General features: G+C 47.1%; 1 protein-coding gene across 1 annotated transcript in view; it reads left to right on the forward strand.

The window, feature by feature from the left end:
• The window catches only part of KIF6 (kinesin family member 6), a 1,537,786-nt gene that overhangs the window by 916,288 nt on the left and 594,955 nt on the right, over positions 1 to 26,543 (forward strand). Inside the window, exon 14 of the mRNA XM_086925888.1 lies at positions 6,417 to 6,528. Within this exon, the coding sequence (XP_086782014.1) occupies positions 6,417 to 6,528 (112 nt within the window). The remainder of the gene's footprint in view (positions 1 to 6,416; positions 6,529 to 26,543) is intronic.

The raw sequence follows: 26,543 nt of genomic DNA on the forward strand, positions 1-26,543 counted from the left end.
AAACTAACAAAAAATTAAACAAAGACTTGTCCACTCTGGAAGACAACATCAAAAAGCTGGAAACCGCCCATATAGCAGATCTCCAAAACTCGAAGATTTTAAACGACCTCACCAAACTCAAATATGAATACAACTCGATACTCAGCAGAAGGGCAGGGGTCTGGATCAATAAGTTTAAGGCTCTAAGAACATGTGAGGGCAACAAAGCTGGGAAGATCTTAGCGTCATATCTAAAACATAAAAATAAGCAATTCAACATTGCCTCAGTTAAAGATAGCAACAATGCCATCCAAACAAAGCAGAATCTAATTCTTAATACGTTCAAATCATTTTACCAAGACTTGTACAAAAATAACCTAGACTTTGACTCGGAAGAGTGTAACAGGTACCTGACCTCACTGGGTCTTCCTAAACTAAACGGTACTGATAAGGACACACTGAACTCTCCGATTACCCTTCAGGAAATATCAGCGTCCATTAAGACGCTTAAATGTAAGAAAGCACCGGGTCCTGACGGGTTCTCAGCCAGCTTCTATAAAGAACTCTCAAACTCCCTGAGCCCAACTCTCCTAAAACTATTCCAATCCTTTAGCGTAACAAAAAGTATTACCAATTCCATGAGTGAAGCTACCATCATAGTCATACCTAAAGATGGTAAAGACCCTCTGCTAACCAAAAATTACAGGCCAATCTCCCTAATTAACTTAGATTGCAAAATTTATGCAAAGATCCTCGCCACACGTCTAAATTTACAACTCCCAAAGCTAATCAGCACATCACAAGTAGGCTTCATGAAACAGCGCATGTCTAACGATAATACGAGGATCCTCTGTCACGTCATTGAAAAAGCCAAAATGCTCGCAGCCCCGGCCGTAGCCATTACCCTCGACGCAGAGAAGGCGTTTGACAGAGTCTCCTGGTCTTTTCTCAAGAGCTGCATGTCCGCCTTTAATCTGGGAGAAACTTTCACTGATTTGGTTATGGCCCTATACCGGTCACCTTCCGCACGCATTGCTATAAATGGTTCATTGTCGGACGCCTTTCCCTTAGAACAAGGGACTAGACAGGGCTGCCCCCTCTCCCCTTCACTTTTCCTCTTGGCAATGGAGCCCCTAATTGCACATATAAAAAAAAATGATAACATCAAAGGTGTGAAATTCGGGGATAAGTGCGTCAAACTCGCCGCCTATGCGGACGATATCCTGATTGTAACGGAATCACCAGAATCTTCAATCTCTGCACTAATGTCCACCATAGATAGTTACTCTTCCCATTCAGGATACAAACTCAACCGGGATAAATCTGAGGTCAAACCACTCAATATTTTAACCACCAAAGAGGTGCTGGGAGACTCAGGGCTATGTTGGCAACCAGAGTTTGTGAAGTACCTAGGTATCGAGTTTGGTGACTCCCTCATGGAGACCCTCCATCGAAATGAAAAAATCACTTTAAATAAAATCAAGACGCAACTAGAGGGGTGGTCCCCCCGTTTCATCACTTGGTGGGGTAGGGTGGAAACCATCAAGATGATGATTTCACCTCTAGTTAATTACCTCATATCTATGCTCCCACTAACCCTCACACCAGACTTCTATCACAAACTAGACATGGCCATCTCTAATTTCCTATGGAAAGGGAAAAGGGCAAGAATCAGCATAAAAAAGCTTCGCTTAGACAAATCTGCGGGAGGGGTCAATTTACCAGACTTTAAGAGATATGAGACCGCTTTCCTAGCCAAACAAGGAGCTCACTGGCTCGCTCCCTCACCTGAATACACCCCAGTATGGCTAGAAATTGAGGAGCAAATTCTTAACGGTATCTCCCCTAGCGCGGCCCTCTCATCCAACCTGAACAAACTGACCCATTCTAAATCGATATTTCATAACACAAAATCTGCTCTCCTAAAGTTTGATAGACTCCTAGAAAACAACATCCGGGGCTCACGATGGGAATCCCTTTGGGACAACCGTAACATTCTGTACAAGGGCAAGCCCATGCACAACGAGACATGGATCAAAAAAGGCATACTGTTCCCACACCAGCTGTACGCGGGGGAATACCCTATTCCCTTCAGCGACCTACAAATCAAATACGATCTTGCACCAATTGAATTCTATAACTTCCTAAACGTAAAAACGGCTTTGTCCAAACTTAAACTCTCCCCGACACCGCCCTCACTCCCACCATACCTTGCCAGACTAAACAGACTAGGACACCAGGTTTCCTTTCTCTATAAACTCAGCCGTCCCCAACAATCTGGCCTTACTGCCCCAATCACACAATTCTGGAATAACCTTTCATCTAGGCCAATCACAGACTCAGATTGGACCAACGCATGGATATCCTGCACGAGACACAAAATCAGCCCTACACTATCACAGACAAAATACTGGCTCTTACACAAAGCCTTCTGGACCCCTGCACGATTATTTGCACACAACCTCTCCCCAGATGCCTTTTGCTGGAATTGCAAACGCGCGGAGGGTGACTTATCACACATCATCCTCGAATGCGACTGCGTGGCGCAATTCTGGGAGAATATATTCGACTTGATCTCAAAGCTATTCCACATCTCACCGATGAAAGAGCTCCCTTACCTAGTTTTCGGGTTCACCCAGGACCCATCCCTTGATGCAGATGATAGGGCATTACTTGACCTCCTCCTCTCGGCTGCAGTTAAGACAGTCCTCAGCAACTGGAAAGATACCAGCAAGGCCAACTACGCAGGGTGGTTAAATTGGATAATTAGCTTACGTGGAGCAGACAATATTACACTCCTTCAGACACCGTGGCGTCCTGCCACGAGAAAACTATGGTCGACTCTTGATAACTACTTCACGACACGTAAGCCACCTTAGATGGGCCCACACACCGTCCACGACCCACCAACATATGCTGCCCGACTGCCTTCATTGCACTCCTAGCCACCGTAAATAATTGTCCTTCATGAATGAGTAAAATGCTGTTGAAATACAATGTCTGTTACTGAATTGTTGTGAGTATGTGATACGTGCTCTACTGTTGTACTTTTGTACTGACATTTACTATGATGTACTGTAGCGTACAGTAATTTTGATTCGTAAATTTATGACTCATATTACACTAATGGACTTGCTTTATATATGTCTATGCTGTAACAACCAATAAAAAACTTTTGAAATAAAAAAAAAAATATTCACCTGAATTTTGGGCAGAATATTTAACTCCACTCTTTAATGCAATCTACAATCAGAACAAACCACCAAGATCCTGGACCGGGAGCATAATTCACCCCATTTTTAAACAAGGTGACCACAACGAGCCAGGGAATTACAGGCTGATATCGCTAATGGATGTTGAGGCAAAACTATATGGATCATGCCTATTATCACTCCTCCAGGACTGGATGGAAGATACGAACATAATACCGATGTTCCAAACTGGTTTCCGGCCAAGAACGGGTACTCTGACAAACTTGACAACCCTGGCGCTCTTGAAAGAAAAAGCTGCAAAAAGGGGAACAAGACTGTATGCTTGCTTTATAGACCTGCGAGCAGCCTTTGATAAAGTGAACAGAGCCCGGCTATGGGAAAAGTTAAGATCATGGGGTATCCCGAAGAAGTTATTGGAGGCTATTATAGTCCTGCACAGCAACACCTGGGCTCGAGTAAAACTGGGAGACGGTAGCAGCGTAACGGCCGAAATAAGAACTCAACAGGGCCTAAAACAAGGCTGCGTACTGGCCCCAAGTTTATTCAACCTGTACATGGCAGATATAGTCAACCACATGGAGATCGGGGAATGCCATCCACCCCACATGTCAAAAATCCCTATCCCTTTCCTGCAGTATGCAGATGATATTGTTGTTCTGAGCCAAACACCGATAGGGTTGCAAAGATCGATCAACAACTTGACAACTTATTTGGAGCACGAAAGCCTGGAACTGAATAAAGATAAAACTAAAGTTGTTCGCATTGTGGACCCAAAAAAGCAAATATTCAAATGGTATGCAAATAGTTCTCCAATAAAGGAGGAAACATCATACAAATACTTAGGGTTGAAACTGGGGCGAGGTCCGACGAACAAAGAACATAAAACCGAGCTAAAAGCAAAAACACAGTCTTTGATCTACGCATACCGGCAACTACAAAATAAACTAAGTTGTCCAAATTATACACACCTGCTGAAAGTAATAAAAGCTCAAACCTTACCAACCTTGTCATACGCATTGGCCACCTGGTGTGGCAAAGAAGCAGGGCTGCTAAACAGCCTACAAACAAAGGTATACAAGGCAGTCCTAAACCTACCAAATTCGTCGGCTCCGGCACAGGTCCGTTTAGAATTTGGCCTTCTAAATCAGAAGTTTCGCAGTATGGGAACCTTTGTGAAACTCTGCCATAAAATACGTTTGTCGGAAGCCAACTCATTGGACAATCTGTGCTGGAAAGAAATCGAAACCCAGCAGAAACAGCAAGTTTCAAACAGTTGGGGAGGTTACCTGTCTCAATCCCTAAATTGCATAGGAATTGAAGAAACTTGGGACACGAAGCCAGATAGATCCACCTTTGATAAAATTGTAAACAATGCGGTAAAATGGGAATCCTACCTCGAAGACAAGATAAATATCGCAAAAAGACGACACGGGTGGACTGTGATTAATTCATATTCCTGGATAAAACCACAGACCTACTTAGAAAGTCACTTTAACAGTTTGTTAAAACAAAGATATATAAAACACCGACTAGGTCTACAGTTCTCAAAGGACTTGCTACCAGCCTGGAAAAATTGTCATACTGACCCCCATTGTCGTCTATGTGGATACCGAAATGAATCCCTAACGCACTTACTATGTGTGTGTCCGGCACTTAAGGACCTGAGGAGACGTCTTTTAAAGAACATTTTTAACAAATTGAACATTCGGACTTGCAGGCAAGCCGTAATTCGATGGCTAGATGGATCATGTCCTATGTTGGCCTGCAGGGGGGTCAAATTTATGATGAAAGCCGAATCTCTCTTACAGCAAGCTGACCATGGAACTATACCTCCAAACTGAAATGTTGACACTTACTTTGCCACTTGACAAACCGTTTTAACTGCTAAAATTTTTTTTTTTAAAAAGTGTTTTATTTCCTATGATGGTCAATATGCATTTTTGTAATGATTTTTAATAATTTTATACAATAAAATTGACTTTGACTTTGACTTTGACTATTGTAATGAAAGGCATTTTTTGGAGGATTCTAAGTTATCCACATGTGTACTGTACAATAGCATGAATGAATTTATTGGATTTAGTCCGTATTTGTCACAAGTTACTAGAGTTTCGCACCAGTTTGTACTAACCCGAATGAGGATGGGTATAGTACATTATCTTGTTGCGTGCCCTAACATTAAAACGCGCCCTATTGGCCCATGTAAGTGTGATAACAAAACGGAACAGAGCACTAAGCACTTTTTATTAACATGCGAATTGTATAGGGAATTACGGAAATTCTACCTGAAGCCTATGTTAAACAGATTTGGAGTGAGAACTACTATGGATGCTATGAGACTGCTTTTTAATTTGAATCATCCGGACATTTGCTTTTTTACTGCTACATTCTTGCTTAAAGCTATTAGCGCCAGGAAAAGTATGTGTTTTTAAAATATTTAAATATTTTTAAATATTTATTCCATCCCCCTCTGGAAATTTTGTATTATGTGTTCTTTTTTTAATGAAATATGTAATGTTTTATGAATTGTTTGTATTTGTAACTGTATGTGCTTTTATGGACATGTTTTTTAAATGTTCCGAATAAAGCTTTATGAAATGAAATGACTGGTCACTAGAAGCATTGCTGGTTGGGGGTGGAGCCGGGAGTATGCTTTGTGGCTCGAGAGGCCGCGCGCTGGCATCCGCAGCCCTAGGGTGATCGAGGCACCTCGAGAAGCTGGCTTACCTCCGAGGGGGGAACCCTGGCCTCTGTGGCTCAAGAGGCCGCGCGCTGGCATCCGCAGCTTTAGGGTGATCGGGGCACCTCGAGAAGCTGGCTTACCTCCGAGGGTAGGAACCTGGCCTCTGTGGCTCAAGAGGCCGCGCGCTGGCATCCGCAGCCCTAGGGTGATCGGGGCACCTCGAGAAGCTGGCTTACCTCCGAGGGTAGGAACCCTGGCCTCTGTGGATGGATGATCAATGGCTGGGTAAGGTGATCGAAGGAGGGCAGCGATATATGAGAAGCCCCCAGGAGGGCGGTGCTATTGGGGAAGATGAGGCTTCTGAGTATGCCTGACAGGATCTTGAGGTGACGTCAGCAGCTCGAGCCTGTCACTGAGGCAGCAGCGGAACAGATGTGTCCAGAGTGACCTCTTGCCATCGCTGCCCCGTCTTTGCATCTGAGTGATCATACTAAGCACTGTGCTTTGCATTTCCTGATATCTTTTATTTCTTCTCCCTGCAGGAACCAGAGCCAGGGAAATGTCCCTGGGAAGACAGGAAGCCTTTGAGACCTTCAAGAGGGACTGTGCAGACAGTGTCACCATTGAAGACAACAAGCAGCTGTTGAAGCAGAGGTGAGTGAGTGGAACCTGCTGCAGCTCTCTGCCAGATGCTGAATAGTGCTTAGAAAGGCTTCTCTCTGTGAAATGCCCTGTCTGGTCTTGTTATTACTTGCTGTTTCATGTGCTTGTTGCCGTTTAGTGATCTTTGCACCGGAACAAATGACAAAGCTATGATTACACGATGTTTGCCAGTGGCGCAACTCCCAGCAATCCTGAGTGGACACAGCAGGTGTCCTGAGCTGCCTGGAGGGGGCGACACTTACAGAATCACCTGAACACAGTGATGCAAGGAATCCCTCTGACTGAGCCTGAGGCAAAGCACAGATTTATTTATTTATTTATTTATTTATTACATTTATAGAGCGCTCTGTTACCCGGAGGTGTCCTGGCGCTGGCATAATTGAACTAGTGTGAGTGGGTAGCAAGGGATTAATGGGTAAAGAGCCAGGTCTTGAGCTCTCTCCTAAAGGCCATCAGGTCCTGGGATTGTCTGAGAGAGAGTGGCAGTTTGTTCCAGGCCTCTGCCGCTCCGAGGGAGAAGCTCCTACCTCCCCAGCGTGCTCTTTTAACTCTGGGGACCGTGACCAGTGCCAGTTCCCCCGATCTCAGGGTTCTTGCTGGTTTATGCCAACGGAAGAGCAGTTTCATGTATCTAGGACCCATGTCATGTAGGGCCTTGAAGACCATGCATAGCGCTTTAAAGGCAATTCTCTTGCGAATTGGCAACCAGTGGAGGTTCACCAGGTCCTGAGCTACCGATGCAAATTTGGGAGTATCAGTGATCAGGCGGGCAGCTGCATTTTGCAGTAATTGGAGTTTATTAAGAACACTCTGCTGGGCGTTTAACATCAAGCTGTTACAATAGTCCAATCGTGAAAGGACTAGACCAGTAACAACCGTTTTCCTGTGTTCCTTCTCCAAATACGGGAGAATTTTCCTTATGGTTTTGAGGGTATAGTGCATGGAGGAAGATAGTGCATTAATCTGGGGTTTGAAGGACAGCGAATTGTCCACCAATATGCCCAGGTTTTTAACTTTATCCACCGGAGAGGGGAGAGGTCCCATTTCATCTGGCCACCATTTCGGGGACCAGAAGTTGTCCCTGGCTCCAAAGAGCAGTACTTCTGTCTTCGTGGAATTAAGTTTTAGACAGTTTTGTGCCATCCAGCAGCCCACCTCATGCATGCAACCTTTAAATCTGTCTGCTGTATTGTCAGTGTTGCCGGGTAATAATGACACCACTATCTGTGTGTCATCCGCATATGCCGTAAGGTGAAAACCGAACGATCGAATCACCGGGGCAAGGGTCGCCACATAAACATTGAAAAAGGTGGGACTAAGTGAGGACCCCTGGGGAACTCCGCAGGGCAACACAAACGGACGCGATTCAAAGTCTCACAGGGCCACCGACTGGGTTCTGTTGGAAAGGAAGGCCTGTAAGATTTTTAGTACCTTTCCCTGAATTCCACAGGCCCTCAACCGGTCCACCAGCAACTTGTGGTGGACCGTGTCGAAGGCCGCGGAAAGATCCAACAGAATTAGGGCCGCTCTGCCTCCTGCATCCATCACCTGTCTGATGTCTTCCACTGATTTGATTAGGGCGGATTCGGTGCTATGTTCCGCACGAAAGCCGTGTTGGGAAGGGTCGAGATGTTCCCCTGTCTTTAAGAGACACAGACATCCCTCAAGCATCCTTGTCTCGCCCCTCGTAGCATGAGCAGACCAGGGGCTGGCTCAAAAAGCAGTATCATTAGAGGGATATACGATATAATGTCCAATCTAAAAAACAAATCATTTATTAGCTACCAACGACATTGAATGGCATGAAGGAACACTGGAGAAAATCAATATCTGAAGGGATGGCAGTCCCTTAACCGAAAATGTATTAAAAGAAAAACTCTTTTGACTTTAGAGGTTTTTATTTTGCTATAGCACTGGTAGACTCTGAAGCGCGTCACAGCGCTGCTACACAAACAGCTGATGTAGATGATACCACCTTGCCTAACATCAGCAGGTGGAAGCCATGCAATATGTACCACTGGGACAAACGAGGGCTGTCTACCTGCACGGTGGCACCAGGCCTGCAGCAGAGCTGGAGAGATGTCTGGGCCATGAGATTACTCTCCATGGCCTCAAATGGAGCTTAAAAGGCCAGCGAGTCTCCATCCAACGCTCGGGCAGATACCACGGTGGAGCTGGTGCTGCCTGGAGAAGGGGCGGAAGGAGAACGAGGAAGAGCTCAGGCCCTGGCTCAGTCTTGACAATACAATCCCACCGTTGAGTCCATCAGCTCGGGGTCACCCATGGACCCACTGCCTCCCAATGTGGGGAAAGCTGTAAAAATGGAGCTAACTCGTCCTCGGTTGGCGCTCTGTAATAGCGCCCTTGCCAAAGCTTCTGTGCCACTTGCATTGAAATAGGCCCTTAATGCGCCATTACTGAAGAAACCAAATGCGGATCACGCAGCATTAGCCAACTTTAGGCCAATGCTGTTTCTTGCTTTTGTTATAAAGATCTTGAAGTAGCACGATATCAAACTGTTCGGCTTTTTATACCAGAGTAACATCTTGGAACCGGTGCATTCAGGGTTTAGATCAGGGCGTAGCACCGAAACAGCTCAGCTGTCAGATTTGGAAGAACCGCTTCGGAAATTGAAGAAGGCTAAACCAGTGGCCTTCCTGCTGCTCGATTTGTCCGCTGCTTGTGACACAGTATCACATTGGATCCTTCTTTCCAGATTGGCAGGAATTGCCACCAATGAGCCATTGCCACGATCACTCGCACTGGTGTAAATCTTACCTCATGGATCGGCGCCAGGCTGTGTTTCTTCCACCACATCTGTCTAAATATAAAACCTAAGGAATGGAGCTCCACAGGGATCGGTATTGAATCCCTCTCTATTTAATATCTACATGTTGGACTTGGCCATCTCCACAGCATCTCCCCCAAACCTTTTGCCTTCACCCCTTCTGTTTTGCTGAATTCAATTTTGTTGGCCGTAGGACTCTGTGCACTTTACAACTGCTAAATACATGTGCTCACTCCATAATACATGGTAAAATTGGCTTGAACCCAAGTAGAACATTTAATTTCTTATTTGTCCCCATTAACACGGTACTACATGTGCCCAGGGCCTGTAAATTAAATGCTACTAGTGGACCTGCAGCACTTACTGTGACACCCATCAAGTGCAATTGCCGGCAACTGGAGAGGAAGTGCGCACCAGCAAAGAGACATGACACCACGCCACCTTTAAGGCCAGTACCACCGCATCCTGAAAGAAACAAATAAGAACACCCTAGCAGACCCGCATATAAGGCAGGGAGGAGCTCTTCGCACCCATGAAGGAGTTCTTCAACCCCACAGCGGCTGAGAACGAAATCACCCCCTCCCAAGAACTGTGTGACACCCTAGCAGACTTCTTCCACAGCAACATCTCAGCCATCTACGAAAACCCTCACCCCCCCTCCCCGCCGCCGACAGCATTGACCGACTCAGACCAAAGAACATAAAACCTGAATACCTGCTCACCCACTGAGACCCCCTCACAATCCAAGTCACTATCTCCATCATGAACTCTATGCACTCATGAGCACCCTCAGACCCCTGTCTACACCATGTCTTCAACCTCAGTCCTGAACACCTCCATGTCCTCGGCCTCCTTCCCTGAGAACCGGAAACATGCGGAATTAAGGCCCCTCTTGAAGAAACCATCCACCGACCCAGCAGAACCAAATTACTACTGGCCCATCTCCCTGCTCTCCTTCCCAGCAATCAACCAGCAACGCACCAAACACCTGGGACTCAAAAGTTTCCTGGAGTCCTCTCAATCAGGATTCTGGGACAACTACAGCTCTTAGACAGCCCTGATCACAGCCACCGACAACATCAGGGCCCTCCTGCACCGCGAGGAAATGGCAGCCCTCATTCTCCTAGACCTGACAGCCGCCTTCGACACGTCTCATCACATCTTGATCAACAGACTCAGCCAGATCTGAATCCAGAGAGACGCCTTCAAGTGGATCGAATTGTACTTCACCAGAAGAACCGAGAGGATCCGTCTCCCACAGTACACATTGGAACCCATGAAGATCATCTGCGGTGTCCCGCCAGGATCATCTCTCAGCCCCACCCTCCTTAACACGTACATGATCCCCTTGGCCAACAGGGTCAAGTCACACAGACTCAACATCATCTCTACACTGACAGCACCTAGTTCATCCTCCCGCTGTCAGAAGACCCCTCCACAACAAAAGCCAACTTCTACAGATGCATGATGAATGTCGCCGACTGTTTGAAGGACAACCACCTCAAGCTCAACATGGACAAGACAGATGTCCTCATCTTCTGGAACAACACCTCACCTTGGAAAGATGAATGGTGGCCCACTGAACTCGACCCACCCCCGCACTGACAAACAACACCTGCAACCATGGCATCATAATGAACAGTAAGCTGTCAATGAAGAAACAGGTAAACACAGTCTCATCCCCCTGCTTTCACACCCTACACATGCTCCGCAAGACCTCCAGATGGCTTCCGGTCAACATCAGAAGGACCGTCACACAAACCCAAATCACCAGCAGACTGGACTACCTCTTGAAGAGAGTACAGACAATACAAAACACAGCAGCCAGACTCATCCTCAACCTCCCGGGGCTGACCCACATCACACCACACCTCAAAACACTACACTGGCTCTTGATCCATAAAAGATGACAGTTCAACATGTTGACCCACGCATACAAAGCCCTGCACGATGAAGGACCACCATACATCTACTAACACTTGACCTTCCACTCACTGACCAGACACCACCACTTTCTTCCTCGCAGACACCCCTTGGATTTGCTGTGGCATGGGTGGAAGACGCCCCTTCTCACACCTGGCGGCCAAAACTTGGAACGACCTTCCCTTGCACCTTAGGACCGCCTCGTCGCTCCAGGAATTCATGAAGGGACTGAAATACCCGGCATGCCTAATTGTAGCTGCAAATCCAACGCTTTGAAACTCTCATGGGTGATTTGCCATGCTTTACAAACGAATGCTAGATTGATTGATTGACTTAAGTTGCCTTTTGAAACATATCTCAGGTCTGCCATTACAACCTGTGAGCAGTTTTTAAGACCTATTAATCACTTTTAAGGTAGGCCTTAGAAAGCCCCTAGGGCAGGGTGCATTGCAATGATAAGGCTGGACATGTAATTTAAAATGTTACATGTCCTGGTAGTGAAAAACTCACCTACTAGATTTTTCACTACTATGAGGCCTACATCTCCCATAGAATAACATTGGCTTACCTTATTACGTTTAATACGTGTTAACATTTGATTGCAAGCAGGTAGGAAAGTCATGTTTGGTGTCAAAGAAGTTGTAATTTAAAATCCTTTTTAATGGTAAGGTTGGATTTTAAGTCCCAGTTCTGAAAACGCCACTTTTAGAAAGTTGCAAAAAGAACAGATGATGGACGGAATGCTGAACCAAACAAACATTCACCCCCAGTCACAGATCTGGGTTCAATGCATAGTTTTTTCTGCACACCTTTCCAGTTTAAACCCAGCCATATGCAAATCAGTCTTGACCCTGATTTCCAAAGGAACAGTCCAGCCCGAACTGCCAGACAAGGTCCTCCCTGGACCAGAAACAAGCATCCTGGGACCGGTTTCGGGATTGCACCCCTCTTTAGCCAGGCTTGCTTGAATCTGGTGGTGTAGCAAGCACGGGACCCACGTCTGGACATACCCTTCCCACTTAGGGCAACAAATGCAAAAAGGAACAGATGATGAACTGAATGCTGAACCAATCAAAAATTCACCCCCAGTCACAGTATCCTTGTTTCCAGTCCAGGGAGGACCTGACTCGGCTGGACTGTTCCCACGAGGAGCAGGGTCAAGGTTGATTTGCATTTAGCTGGGTCTAAACTGGGGTGGCATGATGAGGCAAAGGACAATGTATTTATCCCAGATCTCTTGACTGGGGGTGAAGGTTTGATTTGTTCCACATTCCGTCCATCATTTGTGTGTCTTCATTTCTCGCTCTAAGTGCGCCAGGTATGCCCACTGTGCCACTGGATTAAAATTAACCTGGCTGATGAGAGGTGATACCCTGAAACTAGTACTAGGATGCTTGTTTTTGGTCCAGGGAGGACCTGACTTGGCAATTCGGGCTGGTCTGTTCCCATGAGGAGCAGGGTCAAGACTGATTTGTATATGGCTGGGTCCAAACGGGTGGCGTGGTGAGCAAAAAAACGATGGATTAGACCCAGATCTGTGACTGGGGGTGAAGGTTTGCCAATGTTCAGCATTCAGTCCATCATCTTTTTATGTTGCTTCTGTATAGATGCCGCCACAGAGATAAAGAGAGGTAACTGAGGGTACTTTTGGGATGTAAAATAGTCTCTCATGCATTTCAGTATAAGCCCTCTTTAGGAGCACGAGGCGAGAGAGACCTCCCCCTCTGCATGGAGCTGAAACCCTCTCTAGGTGTATTTAAAGACCTAGGTGGCTGCACTTTCAGACCAAACATGGCTCTGTGTACAGAACTGTGCTCCTTCTCAGACCAAGGACCACAATAAATGCATGTCTCTGTTCTTAGGAAACACACTACAATAATGTGCGCAAATTGGTAAACTATGATTAATAATTATTATTGTGCACATGTTATGGGTATGTCCCCACCCACAGCCCCACCCCTTCCCGAACTGGATAGGAATGTACTCGTGCACTCGCATAGGATGGGGTCTCTGACAGAATGACTGTGATCGTGCATTGCAAACTTTTGTGAACATCCACATACTTACAAGTCACTTGAATTGCACATGCTTAGGTAAGCATTCACCCAGAGACCCCACAGATAGCCCCTTTAAGAAAGCATGAGCACACAGAATATCAGACAATGTAATATTACATGTGAACCAAAAATCTATTTTACAAGTGTAAATGCACGCTTTAAGCCTACACAGTGTCCCATTACACTTACATATGGAGGTGTTTTATGTGTTTTATTCGACTTCTGTTTGAGAACCAGACTAACATTTGTATTAATTTGTTTGGGTGATGTCCCGTGCTGAACGGCCCACCTGCCTGTCCCTGTTCGGTGCAGCACACGTGGTAGTGATCAGGTGTGAGTCCATGACCTGTTACATTCCATGGTAGGGATTCACATCCCTATGCTGCCCACCTTGCAGCCTGCCCCTACCACATTTGCCACCTGTGGACGTGGGTTTCATCCGCTTTCTCAGTACAAGCCACAAAACTCTGAAACTCACTATCAGCCAGAATTAGAAGCACCCGGGAGCAGATACACTTCTGATGACGGGTGAAAACATGGCTAGCACTGCAACGCCGGCATCCCTGCAACAGAGCCCACAGAACAGTCACACCCTCGAGCACAATCCTCTGATGATGGGTGAAAACATGACTAGCACTGCAACGCCGGCATCCCTGCAACAGAGCCCAGAGAACAGTCACACCCTCGAGCACAATCCTCTGATGATGGGTGAAAACATGACTAGCACTGCAACGCCGGCATCCCTGCAACAGAGCCCAGAGAACAGTCACACCCTCGAGCACAATCCTCTGATGATGGGTAAAAACATGACTATCACTGCAACGCCGGCATCCCTGCAACAGAGCCCAGAGAACAGTCACACCCTCGAGCACAATCCTCTGATGATGGGTGAAAACATGACTAGCACTGCAACGCCGGCATCCCTGCAACAGAGCCCAGAGAACAGTCACACCCTCGAGCACAATCCTCTGCTTACAACCCACGACTGGCAAACAACGGAACCAGCAAACTGCTTTCGTTATGCAGGTTAGCTAAGAAGGGCTGACCTATGGTTCGCAGCGGCATTATATAGTTATGCACTTCCATATATTACTGTTATGGCCCACATTAATCTTAAAACCATAATACACAGGGGTCAGAAACAAATTGTTTCTTAGACCTGTTATTCTTCACAAAAGACATATCTGCTACAAAGGCTGTCCATCACTAGCACTGTACAGCCAAAAAACAAACCTCACCAGAGGTACAGGTACAGGTACAGGTACAGGTGTGGAATAACCGAGGAGATCTGCCACACACTGCTGGACATTTAGGAGAAGTTTAGTCCAATCACTGCCGGGCCCGAATATCCATGCAATCTGACGGCTTCTTTACATCTCACAATGACACTCAGATACGGGATGATAGTAAAAATGCCCTTCCCAACGGATTCCTCCACTTCTCTCTCCCTCCAACCATGCCAGTTCAAGAGCACAAACAACTATACACAGAGTCTCCGTCTGGACAGCTATAATCATAGGAAATACCATGAAGGGACCTACAGAGCTAGAGTGGCTCAGAGCTACCAGCGAACCGAAAACCATAAAAGTGCGGCTGTGCCTCACACCTCATCATCCACCACACTTATACGGCTGAGTCCCATAACGCGGTAACCGCATCTCGGTGGTCACCACACACGGCATGGAAACACTTCCCACAGAGAGTTAAAACAAAGGCACCAGCCTTCCAACCACACACCCTACACATGTAGCATGCTACTCATGTAGGCAAGCGCTTAAGCGCCCCACAAAGGGATAGTAGAACAAATGACCCAATACAGTACAATATGTGTAATTGTGACTTCACAACAATGGCTTCTCTGCTGCTACAACTAAAGTCACCAGCACTGAACTTCGGAGCAGTTTTGAACAGTTCTGCATGACTGTGGTTTCTAACTCTGGGTCACTTTTTTCCAATTCCCTAGCTTTTCTTTTTCAGCACAATTGTTTTTATATTTTTTACACCAACTGAACCAAACAACAAATCTCCGAATGTATTGATTTCTGAAGTGAAAGCCCAGGACTGAAAGGGGGTGTCCCCTCGAAGGACATGACGCGGTCAATTTCCTGAAGCCTGTACCTCCTTTCTCAAGACTCCTGGGTTGCAGTATGCAAATAAAGAGCCTTGTTTGTGGTTCTCTGCAGTGGTACCAAACCGTTGCACTGGCACAATCTGTACTAATTAAGTTTTTTTTTTAGCCATAGAAGCTAAATGTTGTCTGGCCATTAATCAGTCGATTAGCCTGAATGGGTTTCTGCAGTAATGTCCAGAAGACGGTGTGCACAGTGAGAAAAACAAGAAAAACTAACCGTGAGGAAGGGTCTGAGGGGAAGAGTTTAAAGACCTGCTTGCATCCTATCCCCCAATCTAACTAGTAAACACACACAGAGGATGCTAAGGGTCTAGATAAAGCTCGAGATATCTATACACTCCCAGGTAATGTATGGAGAGCTAATCAATGTGTTCAGAGAAGAGGAAGAGGAAAGAATACCCATCAGCCCACCCATTGGCGGAATCTCGTCATCTGGGTTTTTTTAAGAACTGGTATCCACTAGGTCTTTCACTGAGTCATATTGACAAGAGTATTAGTATAAGATCCACCAGTGAGAGAAAACCAACAAGATCGAATGGTGGTGCTGGTAGTGAAAAAGAAAAGTTGCAGTGCACAGAGAATTGTGAAAAAATTAAAAATCAAGAAGTGATTAAAATTGCCTGTTATGACGCCAAAGATAAGACTTTATTCGGAGGATCAACATAACAGCAAGATTAAAAGCAGAGTGATGATAGTGTGTCAGCAAATACTACTATCAGTGGATGGAAGTTATATGGTCGACATGTTTCAGCCTCACAAGGCTTTATTCAGGACCTGTATATATTACACTACTGCAACAGTGAAAAATAATAAAAGTGAACCATGTGAATAAAGACCTACCGTTAGTAGGCTAAGATCATGGTTAAAGTTGTTCTCTTCCACAAAGTTGTGTGGAACAAGCCTCACCTCGCCTGGCACTCGCTCAGGTTTCTGAGGCCCCGCTCTGTCCGTCGTTGCCTCTGGAATGTAAACAACGGGCGTGTTTTTGACTGTTTATATTCCAGCCAATGGAGAAGAGGGGAAAAAGAAAGAAAAAAACACGCCCCCCCCCAATCCGAAAAGGAGGGGGCTTAGATCCAAAGAAGAACATCACTGGGACCTCTTCTTCAATGGCTGGCCACCGTTTAGGAGGCCAGCCAATGGAGAAGAGGGGCGGGGCTTAACCTTGCTACTCCAAGTCATTAAATCTCGCCAGCGAGACTGCGCATGTGCGCAGCCTATGCTAGCCGAGACCTAAAAACGGGGAGAGGGGATCCCCAGCAAACTATCGGCCCTTTCCCTTCTTGACACTACCGCTAAACTAATGGGACGGGTCCTTCTAGCAAGACTAGAAGATTGGGCTGAAATGCATAATGTCTTCATGAAAGCACAATATGGATTTCGTAGAGGAATAGGGACAGTCGATCAGTGTTTAAACCAATCTTTATCTATAGGGAAATATACTAAGGCAAAAGGCGGGAAGATCTACATGGCCTTTATGGATTTGACCGCAGCCTTTGACTGTGTTTCACATCAGAGGCTGTGGTCTATGATGAAGGAGATGGTATGGACCCGCCGATAATTGGTTTTATCCATCAATTGTATGCCAACCCCACTGCCTGTGTCCGGTATGGTAGGAATGAGGAGTGTACACATCCTTTTAAAATCGGAAAAGGAGTCAGGCAGGGATGTGTTCTCGCCCTGTTTCTTTTTTCCATCTATACAAACTGGGTAGAGTTCTCCCTGACCACCTTGCCGGTAGACGTGCCCAAATTTAATCGCACCCCCCTTCCTATCCTGGCGTACGCTGATGACGCAGTACTGATGGCTAGAACAGGGATAGCCCTTCAACATCTAATTTCAGCCTATTCCACCTTTATGACCTCCCTTGACCTAAAAGTAAACACATCTAAATCCTTCATAAATGTTGCAGGAGCCAAGCTCGCGACCGTGATGGCCGCACTGTAGCTCGGCTCCGCCAACCTTCCTGCCTAAACGCATATCCTGATCTCCATCCTGCCCCGAGGCGACACACTCGGCAAGAAATGGAAAGGCGAAACAATGCTCGTACTCACCGTCTGTCCCAGGGGCTCCTGTGTGCTGTGGATCTGGAGTTATGCCCTTGCTTGATCCGGGGCCTCCGCGGAGTTCAGACCGGGGACTTGCCTGTGGCGGTCGACCGGAATACGGGTGTCGGCGCCGGCCTCTGGTGGAGGAGAAGGGTCGGCTGAAGAGGCCGTTGTGCGGTTGTGCCGGTGGCAACTGACTGGGCCCGGTCTGGCAGCCTGGGGGCCCTGTGGTAGGGCGCGGCCCGCCTCGGAAGGGGGTAGACCGTGCAGGAGGCATGCCCCCCCTTTGTTGCCCTGTCCGGCCATCTTGAAGCCCATCGCCCGGATTCGGCGGGCGGTGTCCATGGGATGGTGGCGCTGGCGGTCCCCAATTTTGGTGGCCCTCCTTTCTGCACCCAGGTTGCCATTTCTGGGGCACGAGGGGACTCCAGCGGGGGGCCTTGCTTGAGAGCCCACTCCAGAAGTTGAGGCGCGGAGAGTCAAGGCTGAACTTGCAAGATGGCGTCCGGCGCCCTGAGTCATGGATCTGCTCGGGGCGGCAAACCTGGGTCGCTGAAGTGCACGAGGGCCGAGTTCTGTGAGCGTGAGCCCACTATTGGTGATGTCCTTGACGCCCTGTATTCTTTACGTGAGGCCATGGTCTTTGGCGCTGCTGTGCAAGACTATAGGTCTGCCGCCATGTCTGTTGGGCCATCCCTCATGAACGCGGCTCGACTCCGAGTGTGTGCTGCCTCGTCCCCCTCGGCTGCTGCGAGGAGTGCTGCCGCCGTGCAACTACAAGACTGTACACCTGCGGCCCCGAATCTCCAGGTAGCTTTAATTGTGGCGGGCGTGGGCGGGGGCCCCACGTCGGGGCCCGTTTATGCCCGACTGACTGGGGAGCAAGTTGGATGTTCGTTTCAAACTGCTTTGGTGTGGTCCCGCTGTTACCTTGGGTGTGGTCCCGCCACCTTGGGTGACCTCGCTTTTTTGGGCGGCGAGACTGCACCCTGGCTGTTTGCAGCTCCTGATGTTACTATTGGACAGTCTAGACTGCCGCAGCCATTGCTTGCTTTGCCGTTTGATAATGGGGTCCTCTGGTTTATGCCCTTTGCCTGCTTTGTTTCGATCCTGTGTCCATTCCACCTCGAACTATTTGCTGCCCACTATTCTATTGCGCATGAAAGCTATGATCAAGAGAGGACAGGGGTGAACCGGACTGGACCCGGCGGATTACTGGTTAACGGATGGAGATGAGGAATGCTCGCAGCCGAGACAATTTGGCCGATTTCTTCGAATGTTTCTGATACTTGAGGTTGTGTCGATCTCGCTCTGATGTGGGTTTCATTTGTGTGAAGGCGGGGGGTAGGGGCCGAATGACTCGATTGCAGATCTCCTCTCCCACTGGTTCTTTTTCCCCCCTTTTTCTGTTTTGTTTCTTTTCTTACTTTCTAATCTTCCTATATTTCGGGTTCTATTTCGGGCGACAGGCACGCTGCTGGGGGGGTAGGCCGTAGCCTTCTGCAGGGGTGCAGGGTGGGGTGGGAGGGATGAGGTCTCTTTACTATTCGTTTTTCTTTCAGTTCTGTGGCTCTTTTGTATCCCTTCATCGGGACGCTGTGTCTGTGCGTGTCTCCCATGGTGTGATAGCTGGTGGGGAAGGGGATTACTTGCTTGCTTCTACGGTACTGATTGCATATATATCATGACTTGCACGCCCTGACCCCGATAGCGGGTCTTTTAGTCCTGCGTGCTTTTATCGGTGTGGGGCGCGTGCAGTAGCGCGGCGTTCTTTCTTTCCCTCTTTCTGACATTCTTTCCTTCCTTCCTCCCTTCTTTTTCTATTTTCTTGGGCTAGTATAGTGGATGCATATACTTACGCTGCTGCTCTGGTTCCTCTGTTATGTACTAGTACACATTTAGGTGGTCGACGGGTGCGTGATGGGCCGCGGGTGGGACTGTTTTGAACTGGGGTGTCTATAAATTGATTCCTGTTAATCGCTGCTGTTACCAGTTTCTATCGATGCCCTACTGTTTTGATGCTTGAAACGTGGCTCGCCATGGGAACTTAGATGACTAAAATGTTGCACCTGATCCTGCTATACTTCCTATTATATTATAAAATTAACCTTCTCTAATCCTGTTTCCAACGGTTATATTCAGCCCTTTAATGTTGGATCGCTTGCTTGTATAACGCTGGGCGACTGCCGGGAAATTTCATTATTGTCTCATGTGCTTTCATAATGTGCCGTGGCCGGCCTGAATGGTTGTAGGCCCGTATATGTATGCCTCCATCTGCACAATAAAGGTTTTAAAAAAAAATAAAAATGTTGCAGGAGCACCTAGAGGAGAAAAAAAAACACCCCCATTTCCGGCTGGCAGGAAAGAAAATCGAGGTGGTAGACTCCTTTTCATATCTAGGAGTCCTCTTCGACAAGAACCACTCATGGTCTAATCTGGTGACTGCTAGAGCTCAAGGCATCGAAAGGAGTATTTACGCTATTAAAATATTTGCTAAAAAGTTAGGAGGCAGTCCCCTGGACACAATTAAAAACATTTACATTGCAAAAACAAAGTCTGCAGCAATATATGGGGCAAGAGTGTGTGGGATGGCTAATCCCAAACCATTACAGCAAGGAGAAGACAGTTTTTTTTAAAATTGAGTGTCCTTACCCCAATCAGCTCCAAACTATATATTACACTTTGAATTGGGAGTCCCTTACCTGACTGACAGCATACGATTGGCACTTGTTCTGCTGTGGCTGTTAATATGGCAGAGAACCACAGTAGATTTGACCCAAAGTATCATCAGGGACTGCAGCAAATTGGATCATTACAAGAGGATTGGGTGGTTAAATTATGTCGAGGACTAATTGAATGCTTTGGGGCTGGGTGAATTATTTCAAAACCCTCTCTCCTTCAGAAGGGTTACAAAGGGGAACATAACGAAATTATTCATTAAGAGTGCAAATCATATTCGAAGGGAAAGCAAACGATTACAACATTCCTCTATTGCATTTGACTTGGTTCCAGCTAGACCAGGGGAAGGCTTCCACTATCTCTCTCGTATTAACAACGCGCAACATAGATTTATTCTACTGCGCCTACGTATGAACATGATCCTGTTACTCTTAGGGTATCCAGAAAGGAGATATACATTGGAAGATTTGTCAGCCTGCCCCTGTAATGACTTTGTTGTGCAGTCAGACTTCCACATCCTACTATTTTGCAAAAACTACTCTGATGAAAGAAAATCATTTATCCTCCCAATTCTGAGGTACCATGAATTCAAACCGTGTCGGGTGGCTATTTACTTCTTAAAGGCCCTCTTTGACCCATTTGTATGATAGATTGATTATCACTTCTCTCTGAACTGATCACTGCTGCCTGGATCTCACCCCTGAGACGAGACGTGCAGTGTGTGCCTGCAGCGCCTGGATACCCTCAGGGGTCACAAGAAGCGCTCTACAAATCTACTAATTAATTGATTGATTACCACATCTCTCTGAACTGATCTCTGCTGCCTGGATCTCACCCCTGAGACAAGACGTGCAGTGTGTGCCTGCAGCGCCTGGATACCCTCAGGGGTGACAAGTGGCACTCTTTGATTGATTGACTGATTGAAATGTAGAAATAAAGGTGGTGTATTTTGGGGGAAATCAGTGCTGTCCAGCCGGGCTGTTTTTTTCTCACTAGTGCTGTGCTTTTCCTCTAGTGAGATCTGTTGATTGTTGCAACAAAACCATTTCCTGTGGACCGCCCTAAGGGTGAGCATTTAATATGGTTCCCTTTGAGACTCTGAGTGCGTGTGATGTCACCGCCTCCGCCCCTTGATTTTGGTGAAATGGTGTCACTGAAGCTGCAAGAGCCTTCAGCCAACCGATGCAATGAACTTGCGGAATTTTTTGAATGAAAGATTAAAAACATTCTCAACTCTCTTCCGTCACAAACATCTGACGCTCTCTCCATTTCTAATCCGCCTAGTTCCACACCCCATGCTACAGCATATCAATTGTCCCACTTCACCCGCTTGACAATAGATTCTCTCTCCCCAATACTATATTCAATCAAAAGTGGATCCCCAACTGATCCCGCACCCTTTAACATCCTCAAGTTAGTTGCGCCTACAATTCTTCCCTATCTGGCGAATTTGATTAACATCTCGCTTACCTATGGCGTTGTTCCACCTAGCTGGAAAAAAGCAACTGTCAAAGCCCTTATTAAGAAATCGCACTTGGACCCACTAGAATTAGGCAATTTTCTCCCGATCTCCTTGCTCCCAGGTATCAGCAAGATAGCCGAGAAATATGTAAATCACCAACTTTCTGAATACCTTGAAACCAATGGTCTCCTGGAGCCGTCTCAGACGGGATTATGCCCGGCCAGAGAACAGAAACTGCGATGTTGGCGGTTGTCGAAGAGGCAAGAAAAATCATCGACTCAGGAGGATCAGTGGCAGTGATCCTCCTGGACCTGAGCGCAGCCTTCGACACCGTCAACCATTCGACACTGGTCCATAGGCTTAGAGATCTTGGAATCGTTGGGACGGCCCTGTCCTGGTTGGAATCCTTCCTTAACGATAGGTCCTTCCAGGTAGCAAATGGTAATTTCACTTCTAGGCCCACTGCCATCAGCTGTGGGGTCCCTCAGGGTTCGTCCCTGAGTCCGACCCTTTTTAATGTTTACATGTCCCCTCGGAGAAGATTGTCATTCCTTTCGGGATCAAGCTTTTAACGTACGCTGACGATACCCAATTGGTAGTCTCCTTAAGTCAGCAAGACCAATCCCTCACCAACCTCCACAACTGTCTTAGCGACATAACTAAATGGATGAACATCTCACATCTCAAACTTAATAATGACAGGACAGAGATAATGGTTCTAGGCAATCAGTCACTTTACCAACCCAAATCCCTGTGGCCGCCCTGTATGGGCACGCCACCCAGTTCAGTTCATGAAGCTTTATTCGGTTCATAGTAAAAATGACCATAAAAGTACAGCAAACAGGCAACAGAATTAAAAAAAGTGCAAACATGATTAAAAACTCATACTTTTTCTAAAAGCCATAGATTTACATATAAAACTGGCAGTATAAAAACATATATCGGGGTGGTCCAAATTATACAACAAACACATAGCATCCTCCACATTTAAAACTCCACCCAATCCGAAACAAGAAATCAAGAGTCTAGGAATCTGGCTGGATGAAGGCCTCAATTTCTTCACCCAAGCAAGAAAAATGGCTGGTGTGTGCAATGGCCTTCTACGGACCGCTAGAAAAATTCTGCCAGTACTTCCAATACAATCTCAAAAACTTTTGATTCACGGCCTTGTGCTGTCCCGCCTAGACTACGGCAATGCCCTCTATCTGGGGGCCCCTAAAAAAGTACTATCAAAACTCCAGATAGTACAAAATACTGCCGCCCGTCTTCTCACAGGAACCCATCGTCGCTGTTCAGCCAAACCAGCCCAGAACGCCTTGCATTGGCTGCCTATCTAGGAGAGAATACAATTTAAGGCACTATGCACGACACATAAAATTCTGCATGGTAAGGCTCCACCCATCTTAAAAAACCTTATCACTCCCTATACTACCAAGAGAACGTTACGTTCTTCACACTGCAACTTGTCATCCGTACCCAGAATCAAGAAAGCCCGCTCTGGAGGTCGACTCTTTGCATATAATTCTTCCAAGTTATGGAACTCACTGCCCCCAGACATCAGAGCCCAGCCCAACTGTGACCGGCTGGGTGGGGAAAGGCAGGAGACGAGTCTTTGTTGTGGTCAAACTAGGATTTATTGAGCTGAACAAACGATCAGTACAGGTTTGTCTGCTATATATTTTTCTAGGTGACCGGCTTCTTTCACGCCGACTCTTGCTTAGCACGCCTTCCTCTCGTCTTCGGGTGGGGCTCCGCCTTCTCCTCTCCTCGGGCTCCGTCTTGACCCAGGCTCCACCGAAGGGGGTGACACAAAAGAGGGGATATCAGTACAGGCGCAGAACAATTGTCAGATTCAGGGAAAAAGGAGTGAGGACCAATTTAGTGCTCGGGGAAGTACCAGGATAGTGAGGGACGTGTATCAGGGGGTTACACTAGGGCTATGGGACTCCTCTTCTCTTGTACCGCACCCAACCCGCTAGCCAGTCACGCACCTCTGTTAGCCACGCCCCTCCAGGGGAGTGGCTGGGCGAAGCGTGGGTCCGTTGGCCTCCTGGCTCTGTAGATCCCGCTGCTCTCCTCAGGAATCCGATCCGGCGGCTTCCCGGTGTCTTCTCCTTTGTCGGTAACTCCTCCGTCCAGCCCGTCTTTCCTTTTCTCCTCTCCCCCTCGGATGTTGCTCTCGCCTCCTCCTCCGATGTTGCTCTCGCCTCCGAGGTTGCTCTCACCTCCTCCTCCGATGTTGCACTCCCCTCGACTCTTTCTTTCTGCTCCACGACTCCCACGCTCTCCTTCCTCTCCGCTGCACCGTTCTCTTCTCTGCTCCACGCCTCTCCTCTCCACTCACTGATCGCTCCTCCGGTGTAAAGACACACCTGGTCCTGCGGATGGGCGTCTTTTATGGCGAGTGCTGACTCCTCTTTCTCGTTACTCACACCTGGCCAGTTAAAGGACCCGTGGTCCATATCCTCATCGTCGCAGCTATACCTCTCCTCAAATCTATTCCATGTAGGGGCCTCGGTCACCTGTGGAAACAAGAGGGAGGGGTCACAAGTTACGGGCTCACTCCGGGGCACAGGGGGCGGGGGCCACCCGTCCCGGTTACACCAACCTACTCTCATTTCGTAGGGCACTCAAGACCTGGCTGTTCCCGTAATGCTTCCCTCGCACCTGATTTCTTTATCACTAGCACTGGGACGCTTACGGGCAGCCATGCGCTCTACAAAGCTGTAAAATAAATAAATAAATAACCATGCGCTCTACAAATCTGTAAAATAAATAAATAAATAAAGAGTTACCAAGAGGCCACGTGTTCTTTTTCAAGCTGTGAGGGGCTTCACTTTTAAAGCTAAAGGAGGAATGATGTTTGCTGTGTTTTGTTAAATGTGCACACGTAAATCTTCTGCTTGTCCTCGATCAGGGGGTGAAAGCCCACCGCACAAGACGGCGTGTGATGCAGAGGGGTTTCTCGCTCGAGGAATGACAACACTGATGGAGCACAGCGTGCAGGGCACGGGAAATGGCCACTACAACACGGCCGTTTCCACGAATACCTTTACCACGCATGCATTACAACGCATGCATGGTTACAACGATAGCCTTTACCACGCATACCTTTACTACGAGATACGTAGTAAAGGAATGTGTGGTAAATGCAAAAAAAAGGGGGTTTGGGGGGGTCTCCCTCCCCCCAAAAATAAAAAATAAACCATAGGATTGAAAAGGGAGTTGGGGGGTCTCCCCCCTCCCCCGAAAAAACGAACCTTAAGTGCCGAAGCCATCCACGTAGTTAGAGAGGAAGCTGGAATAAACTTCCACTTCCTCTTTACGACGTACGAGCAACGTGACCTGCATAACAAACAAAGTAGAAGAGGAGACGAATTTAAAAGGTAAGGGGAATTTTAGTTTAAAAAAAAAAAGATTAAGGGTTAAGGGCAGGGGTAATAATGAGTAGTGAGGGTCGGGGTCATGCAACGGGAGAGGTATAACCTTTAAAACGAGTATGCCCTCACCATGCATAAATTTACAACGAAAAACGTTGTAAATCTATGCGCGGTAAAGGGAAATTCGTGGTAAAGGAGATGCGTGGAAAATGAATTCCGTTGTAACACATGCGTGGAAAAGGCATGCGTTGCAAAGGAATTCGTAGTAATGACAACCGCAGGGCACGAGTCAGTGGTAAACGCCGGTGGACAGTGTCCACCCTCTATTTTCACAGGGTGAACACCGACCACCCTGAAAAGAAGTTGATCCCACTAAATAATGTGCTGAACTCCTCCTGGTGTAATTTCCAAACACCAGGACACTTTCAGCAGCGCCTGCACATTGTCTGCTTTCGATCCGCAACAAGGTGCAGGCTGGGACGGGGCATTCGCACTAGTGGGCCCTAACATCCCGCACATCTCATATGGGGGGAAGAGTGGTATGCTACAGTGGAGACAGGTACACGGATAGGCTGCTCAAACTTCTAACATCCGTGGGGACAAGGATGCGGGGTTTGTCACTATGAAGATTTTATATTTATGCCTATGCATGACTGTAACCGAAGGACTTTTGCTCTCTTTTGTTCTTTGTTCTATACAAAATGCAAATAAAAAGATTTAAAAAGAAAAAAAAATCTCCTGGCTGGAAGCGATCAGGAGCCTCACACCTGATGCAAATCAAGTGGGGGGGAGGGGATGGTGGAACAAAGGCTCACACCTTGTTAGCACTTCACACATACTTAAGACAGGCAGCTTTTCCCTTTGTTCAGGCTCTGTTTACTGAATATGAAATGTGTTGGCCTCTCCCAGTATTTACACAAAATAAATGTCATTTATATAGAGCTTACTTCCCCTGAGGAGGCGATGAAATAATTTAAGTACCACTATTTTTTCTTGTAAAGCGCTACTCATCCCAAAGCATAGTGTCAGAGTACTTTACAATTAGACGTACATATTAAAGCCGTGGCTTGTGATGCCACTTCCTATGATGTAAATTCCTGTGATGCCACATGTAATGTCACGCGCTGTGATGTAATGTGCCGTGATGTCACGCGTCATGATGTCACTTGCATGCTGTCTAACTAGGTTAGTCCCCCCACTTCTTTTTTTAGGCCTTGTGCCCTGACAGTGTGTCTGTTATTTTAGAAAAAGTGAGACGTGTGCCTTTGCTTGTTAAATCTGTAGAACAGTTCATAGACAAAGTCCAATCCAAACTTACAAAGCATTTTAAAAATAAACATGACCAGAAACATCCCAGGAGTTCTTTGAATTTTGTCTGCACAGCACGTCGGGCACCCCCCGAGATCTGCTGTGTAGGTTTGTGGAACGAGCCAGGCTGGCACCCTTGCTCTTTTAGTTCCCACTTCACCTATACTTCGAGGCGGGGGGGCAGGTATGTCCGCCCGACCAACCGCACCAAACAAGCAGCAGGGCAAACC

This window comes from Lissotriton vulgaris, chromosome 6, assembly GCF_964263255.1.
Source record: "Lissotriton vulgaris chromosome 6, aLisVul1.2, whole genome shotgun sequence".
NCBI lineage: Eukaryota > Metazoa > Chordata > Amphibia > Caudata > Salamandridae > Lissotriton > Lissotriton vulgaris.